Genomic DNA, 8,307 nt, shown 5'->3' on the forward strand with positions numbered 1-8,307 from the left:
CTGTACAATAAAGGAATTTCTGAAGACATCACAATCCCTGACTTCAAGCTCTACTACAGAGCTATAGTACTGAAAACAGCCTGGTATTGGCACAAAAACAAACAGGAGGACCGATGGAACCGAATAGAAGACCCGGATATTAATCCACACACCTACAAACACCTGATTTTTTACAAAGAAGCAAAATATATAAAATAGAAAAAAGAAAGCATATTCAACAAATGGTGCTGGCATAACTGGATATCAACATGCAGAAAAATGAAAATAGATCTATATCTATTGCCATGCACAAAACTCAAGTCCAAATGGATCAAAGATCTCATCATAAAAACAACCACACAAACCTCATAGAAGAGAAAGTAGGAAGTACACTTGAACACATCGGCACAAAAGACCACTTTCTAAATATAACCCTAGTAGCACAGACAATGAGGCCAACAATTAATAAATGGGACCTCCTGAAACTGAGAAGCCTCTGTAAAGCAAAGGACACAGTCAACAGGACAAAACAGCAGCTTACAGAATGGGAAAAGATCTTTACCAACCCTATATTGGATAGAGGACTCATCTCCAAAATATACAAAAAACTCAAGAAACTTGACATCAAAAGAACAAAATTACCATAGACCCTTCATCTGGCAATGGATGAAGCTAGAGACAGAGACCCACATTGGAGCACTGGACTGAGCTCCCAAGGTCCAAATGAGGAGCAGAAGGAGAGAGAACATGAACAAGAATGTCAGGACTGCGAGGGGTGCGCTCACCAACTGAGATGGTGGGGCTGATCTAATGGGAGCTCACCAAAGCCAGCTGGACTGGGGCTGATGGAGCATGTGATCAAACTGGACTCTCTGAACATGGCGGACAATGAGGGCTGACTGAGAAGCCAAGGACAATGGCACTGGGTTTTGATCCTACCGCATGGACTGGCTTTGTGGGAGCCTAGGCTGTTTGGATGCTCACCTTCCTAGACCTGGATGGAGGGGCGGGGGGACCTTGGACTTCCCCACAGGGCAGGGAACCCTGACTACTCTTTGGACTGGAGAGGGAGGGGGAGGGGATGGGGAGGGGATGGGGGAGGGGGAGGTAGAAATTTTTAATTAAAAATAAATGAATTTAAAAAAACAAATTTTTTAAAAAGATTTTTTTTATTTATTATGTATACAACATTCTGCCTCCATGTATGCCCGCACGCCAAGACCATGGAATACCTGCCAAAAAAAAGCTGCAGGCACCAAGGAGAACCTACATAAGCAGAGAAGCCACCTGTGCTGCTGGGGGCAGAGTTGGAGGGGCAGTCTTGCTAAGTCATTGGGGCCGAGGTGATTCTACCATGAGGTCCATCTGGTTGGAATCTTGCTCTGTGCCCAAATTATTTATTCTGTTACTGTGTGTTGTATGTACCTTGGCTTTTATTTTATTGTACCGTATGTGTGCGTTTGTGTGTGTGTGATGGGGAAGGCGGAGCAAGTGCCACAAAAATGCACACAGATGTCAGAGCACAACTATGTAGAACTGGACTGCTTCTTCCATCTTTGCACAGATTCCAGGGATCAAACTCAAGGGCTCATTTCCTTTCCTTTTTTTTTTTTTATTTAGAATGTCTTCTTTTAAATATAAGCTCAGAGTTTTAAAAACTGTCTTGAGTTTCAGAAGATGGTGTGAGGACTGTTGGCTGTGGAGTGCGCCCAGTGTGAAGGCACTGGATAGGTACAAGTAGGAGAACCAGAAGTTCAAAGTCACCCTTAACTTCATATTGAGTCTGATGCAAACCCAAGATCTATATGTGAGACCTTGACAGTCTCAAAAAAAATTAAAAAAAAAAATACAGGAGTTTTTTTTATAGGATGCATTCCTGTACACTGCAAGCAGCTTCTGTCTCAGTCCCTTTTCTAATTACTGTGATAAAACACCCTGATCAAGGCAACTTCAAGAAAGGGTGTCTTTTGCCTCCCAGTTTGAGGGAAGGTACAGGTATAGTTCATTACAGTGGGAAGTTACGGCAGCAGGAGCTGAGTTTCTTCTCTCATTACTGTGACCGCCACCAGGCAAGAAGCAACTTCAGGATGGAAGGAATTATTTTAGCTTACAGTTACAGTGAAACAGATACAGTAGGAGACCAGCTGGTTACATCTCCTCCAAAGTCATGAAGCAGAGAATGAACAGGAAACAGGCTGTGCTACAAAGTCTCAAGGCTTACCCCAGAGAGGCTCCACCTTCAAAAGGGTCCATAACCCGCACTGTGCCACCATATGGTGACCAAGTGAACATATGTGGCTACGGGGGGGGGATGGGGGGGGAGTTCACACTCAAACTATAACACAGCTAGTACACACTCCCAATGCTAAATCGCCACCCACCTGTGCCCTCCCAGGGACAACAGACTATCTCCTTAAACTGTGAACCGGAATGAAACCATCCTCCCTGGTGATGCTTCCTGCCAGGCTGATGTTGACAGTAACAAGAAAACTAACTGATACACCACCTTAACTGTTTCCCCGTGTACAGTTCAGTGGTGCTGGGAACAACAGTGCAGCTGGTCAATAATAACTCATCTCGCTGGGGGGGGGGGTGCACGCCTTTAATCCCAGCACTCGGGAGGCAGAGGCAGGTGGATCTCTGAGTTCAGGGTCAGTGTGAGTTCCAAGACCTCCAGGGCTACACAGAGAAAACCCTGTCTCAAAACAAGCCAAAATAATAATGATAATAACGCATCTCTAAAATGCTATTGACCTAGAAACCTTCGGCTCTAGTGTTGTGAAATATTCCTTTACACTGTGTGAAGATACGTTATTATACTGGTTTAATAAAAAGCTAAATGGCCAATAGCTATGCAGGATTTGGGAGGGGTGGGTCAGAGAGAATGCTGGGAAGAACACAGAGTTGCCAGCCAGACAAGGGGGAACCAGGAAAGCAGCTTGGGCATCGCAGAGTAAAGGTAACTAAGCCACAAGGCAGAAAATAAACGAATAGATACAGGTTAATTTAAATGACAAGAGCTAGTTAGGGACAAACCTAAGCTACCGGCCAAGCTTTCATAATTAATAAGAAGTTTTTGGGTGGCTATTTGGGAGCTGGCTGGCGGGATAGAAAAATCCTTGTACACTATGGGCCTGTAAAACATTATTCCCCATTAAGGCTCTAACTTCATTCTAGGGGTAACCATTGGCATTACTTTCCATCTGTCCATAAATTTGGACGGCTCTGAGGACATCACATGGTAGTATCCTTTTAGGGTAGGTTTATTTCACTACGCAGAATGTCCTCAAAAATCCATCTATGCTGTAATGTGTTAAGTTTTCCTTCTTCTCAAAGGCTGAATGATACTCAGTCTTAAAAAGATCACGCTTTGCCATCTGCTCAAGTCTGGATCTAGAATACCTGAGGTCTTTTTTGCATAATCCAAGAAGCAGAACTGCTGGATCAAACTGTAATTCTATATTTAAGCAGCTGCCTCATTTTACATCCCCACTAGCGATACACAAGGGTTTTAAATTCTCTAATGCCCAGCCAATACTTGTTTTACATGTCCCCATTGGCAGTTATTCTTGTGAGTCAAAGGTAGAAGTGTATGGCAGTCTTGATTTTCTAAAAGGAAAAGTATTTATTTATTTTTATTTATTTATTTATTTTAAGATCAACCAGTTGTGGCTGCTCTCCAGTATCCTGCACAGATGTGAATGAATAATTATGAAACACCCGTGGCCAGTTCTCAGTAGCCGTCTTTTCAGAGCTTGATCTCCAGGCAGCCCTAGCCCCTCTTTATCATCATTCTTCCTGCCCAGCCTCTCAGTGACAACCAGCCTCTGCCCCTGCTCTAACTGGTTATCGCCATGAAAGTTATGGATACCAAGAATGTGTTTTTATCAGACCCAAACAGAACTAGAGCTGGCTCATGCCCACCGGCTGGAGGTAAGTACTTTCTCGAGTCCCACTAGAGATTCCTTTTCACAAACTTGGGCGATACGGCTTCTCTTCTTTTCCAAATCACTTATGTGGCTTTATGAGACAGGTCTTGCTACACAGTCCAGTCCAGCCTTGAACTACATAGGCCAGGCTGGCTTCGAATAATCCCACCGATTCAATCTCCTGACTAATAGGATTACAGCGTGCATGACCACACTCAGTCAATACAGCTCATTTTCAACATTCAAGACAACCTCAATTCAGAGACGATTTCTCCAGACAGAACGATGTCGGCAAGAGCGCCTCTACCACTGCGCTGACGTCAACACTTGCCCAAGTTTCCAAGACCAATGAACCCCATACTATGTGTAAATTTCTCCCTTTCTATCTTACCACCCCCAGGTCCCTCCCCCATGCCTCAAATCTCCTTGAACATACCTGGGGTTTCCTGTGGCATGCCTAGTCCCATTACAATGCTCATTAACATTCTGAAATAATATTTTTGGAGAATGTCTGGTTGCTATCTACGCAGTCTTATGGTTTGGACCTTAAATGTCCACCGAAGGACCATATGTTAATAGTTTGGGTACTAGCTCATGGTAGAACTGGGAGAAAATAAAACCTTTAAAAAGGGGGGCTTAGTGAAAGGAAGCTATATTATCTGGCACATACTTCAGAGAGACTGTGGGACTCTTCTTCCTCTCTGCTTCCCAGCTGCCCCACGGTATACAGGGCCTGTATATTCCAACACCCATAATATGGTATACTGCCACGGGCCCAAAGCAACAAACAGACACCTCTAAAGCTACGAGCTCAGTTGAACCTCGCCTCTTTTTAAGTTGTTTATCTCAGCTATTTCCACAGCACCCAAAGGCTACCAAAGATTGAAACCACACTCGCCTTCCTATCTACAAGTTACCTAGTCCTTCACAGGCAACCCCTCTTCCATGGGGCTCCAGCTTCAGACATTTGGGGCAGCCAAGGGATATAGCTCAGCTGATAGAGAGCTTGCCTAGCATGCAGAAAATCTCGAGTTTGATTCCCCAAACACATCAGAAACAGGGCACAGTAGGTCCACACTTGTAATTCTAGCATTTGGGAAATGGAGGCAGGAGGGTGAGAAGTTCAAGGTCATCCTCAACTACCAGGTGAAGGCCGCGAGCCAGTAGGTCCCCCAACCCTCTCCCTGGAAGAACTACAATTAGAATTCAGCCTCCCAGAAGCTTGTACTTCCTAGAAATGCTACCACCTGTCCATTATAAAGGTATAATCTTTTAAAGAAACATAGTTGTTACACTATAAGAAACCATAAGGCTTTGTCTGCCTCAACCTAAGAACTTGGCCTTTACGTACCACCTTTCTTTCTTTCCCCTTCCATTTCAGTTATTTGATGGCTGGTGCTCTGTGGATCATTAAGTAGATACAGTAAAAGATTATGCGGATTTGGTTTTACTTTATTTTATGGGGGCGGATAGATTTTAAAATGGTTGTAGCTTCAGGATCTATAATAGTCCATAGCATAAGAGTTTCAGAAATTATCTGTCAAGCAAAGTAGATTTACTAAAGCAAGACTAAGTGTCTGCCTTCTACCACCACAAGTAAAGCAATCTCCTCCAGCAGTGGCTGGTGGGAAGTGAGGAAAGACAAAACCAGTGACTATTCTATTTCCACTGTGTGAAAATGCACACAGCTGGAATCCCAGATACTCGGAATGTGGAGGCAGGAGCATCATGAGTTTGAGATTAGCCTGGGCTACACAGGGAGAGACTATTTTCTAAAGTACATACATACAAACAATAAAATACATAGTTTTTAAAATCAAAAATCCTTGTTTTTGGTTTTTAAAAATATGCTTAGGATTAGACCCAGGACTGCAAAAACAATTTGAGTGGGTTTTTGTTGTTGTTGTTTTGTTTTGTTTAATTCAGCAGTCCTCTGGAACACAGAAACTGAGCTGAAACAACACATTTATTCTTTTTTTTTTTTTTTTTTTTTTTTTTTGGTTTTTCGAGACAGGGTTTCTCTGTGGTTTTGGAGCCTGTCCTGGAACTAGCTCTTGTAGACCAGGCTGGTCTCGAACTCACAGAGATCCACCTGCCTCTGCCTCCCAAGTGCTGGGATTAAAGGCGTGCACCACCACCGCCCGGCAACACATTTATTCTTGCTAGCTGATTGATTTCTTTTATTAATGTATTTTTCCTAACTGAAGTCTGCACCCAGATTTTTCCTTCTGGCTAGGAGAGCTCCTCAGCTTTTGCAGCCTTGGTTAGAAGACCGGTCAGGTGTTTTGCATGATGTTCCTCAACTGATGTTTGTGTGGTTTGTCATGTTTTTCTCAGGGTTAGCCTGGAGTTGTGGGATTTGCAAGAATACCTCGCGGGTAAAGAGCCCATTTTCACACAATCCTATCAAAGGCACAAACGTGTTTTTGACTTTTTGGTCACAACAACAAACACCTTCGCCCAATCGTGATGCCTGTCCAAATTGACAGACGGTCCCTCAATGTAGGTGCCAAGTGTATCAGATGTCTGTACATTAGAGCCACATCTGCATGCTTGGGCAATCATAGTTGGCTTTTTGCAAGGCTTTCACTTCGAAGTTAATTTCTTTCAATGATTGCTGGCTTTGTATTCTCACTTAAGGTTGTCAGTCTGTCGTCTCTTTTCTGAAGGTCCTCGGCTCGCTAGCCAGGTGAGTCAAAGTTTCAAATGCGCTGTGAAACAGTAGCTATCAAGTGCGTTTGTTTTCCACATGCTGGCGGCCCCTCCTTACTCCTAAGAGATCTTGAGATTGTGGCTCCAGAAAGCTTTGTTTACTTTCCCCTTCAAAGTATTCTGCCTCTGTCATTTCAGTGCCTGTCACAGGCCTCTCAACACAAACGACAAGCCATGGACAAAGAAGGGCTCTGTGCCTCATCCCACTTCCACATCAATAAGGAGTGGTATCTGGTGGCCTGTGGACCCAGGCCCTGCTCAGCGGGCCCATTTGCACTTCTGTGAACGTTTTTTTCTTCCCACTCCAGCTGGCTGAAATGTCAACCAGAGGTAACTCAACTAAGAACCCCTGGGGGCAACAGTGCCGCTGGGAAGAACAGACCTTGCGCTCAAGGTGAGAGTGGGCACCTCACTGGCACCTGCCTGCACATCCTGCGTGCCCACCGCACATCCTTACTTCTTCACACCGTCTAGCGCTCTCCCAAGAGCACTCCAGGCCCGGACCCCAGCAAGGCAGGCCTGACTCCACCCACCTCTGGATCAAATGAATAGGAAGCTCTGCCTGACACTAGGTGACTGCCGGCCTCTGGGCAGCAGGGCTGCTAGCCGAGCACCTGTCCCGGTGCTGGGCTCCGGGGTGGGGGTGGAGAACTGGACCGGACCGGTCTAGGCATGGGCCAAGAAGTCCTGTGAAGAGCTCCTGAAAGAATGAATAAGGCCTCTCCGGCCTCTGAGAAGGGGAAAAGGACCTCACGGGACGCAGCGATGATGCCTGCGGTGCACCCGGGAGAGCTCGCCCGTGCGCCGCTCACCGGCTCCCGCAACAGCAGCAGCGTGGCACGGACCCCCGCCCGGCCTCGGCCCGCCCTACCTCGCCTTTTAGCGCGCACAATGCCCTTCTTCTGCAGCACGAACGTGGACCCGTTCACCAGGCTCGACACCACAGCCACGCCCAGGCCGAGCGACACGGCGGCGGGGCTCGGGCCGCGCGCCCCCTCCCCGGCCGCCGCAGCCGCCGCCGCCGCCGCCGCAGTCCCCATGCCGCCCGCGCCGCCCTCCGCTGCGCGTGCGCGCCGCGCCCCACGGTCCGGGAGCGGAGCTGAGCGGGCGGGGCGGGATTGGAAGCCTGGGGTCGGGTGGCGAAGGCAGGCAGGGTGGGGAGGAATTGGGGGTTGCTGGGAGGCATGCTGTGGGGACCGAGGGTGGAAGGGCTTCTGAGGTCGGCATAGAAGCTGAGAGATAATTCGGTGGAGCGCGCTGGTGCAGTGTCTGGGGCAGAGACAGCTCGCTCTGCAGTATTCAGAGCCCAGGGCCTCTGGCGAAGATGCTCCGACGGTCCCCAACCTGCACAGGTCCTTGGAACTCACATTCTAGTTACCAAAGAGATGCAGTCTTCAAGTCGCTCGGCTTCCTGGGAGGTCCGCTGCCTTTGCTCTGGATCATTGACCTTGTGATCATACTGTATTATTTCATTTTAATTCTTAATAAAGTATTTCACTACTATTGGAGAAAGTTATTTTGACTCACTCCGCGAACTGTCACCTAAGTATTGTGGGCATTTCCCACGTTTTCAAAAGCAATGCATATTTTTTTTTAGTTTATTGAATGATACAAAGTAGTCTATTTCCATGTCTCACGCAATTATTGTTTTCTTGTTTTGTTTTGTATTTTTTCTTATTTTAAATCA

General features: G+C 46.5%; 1 protein-coding gene across 1 annotated transcript in view; it reads right to left on the minus strand.

Moving 5' to 3' along the window:
* Nipa1 (NIPA magnesium transporter 1) overlaps positions 1 to 7,693 on the minus strand; it is a 31,297-nt gene extending 23,604 nt beyond the window's left edge. The window contains exon 1 of the mRNA XM_057756195.1: positions 7,492 to 7,693. Coding sequence (XP_057612178.1) covers positions 7,492 to 7,660 — 169 coding nt within the window. The 5' untranslated portion in view covers positions 7,661 to 7,693. The remainder of the gene's footprint in view (positions 1 to 7,491) is intronic.
* Between the last annotated feature and the right edge of the window lie 614 nt (positions 7,694 to 8,307).

This window comes from Chionomys nivalis, chromosome 23 (genome assembly GCF_950005125.1).
Source record: "Chionomys nivalis chromosome 23, mChiNiv1.1, whole genome shotgun sequence".
Taxonomy (NCBI): Eukaryota; Metazoa; Chordata; class Mammalia; order Rodentia; family Cricetidae; genus Chionomys; species Chionomys nivalis.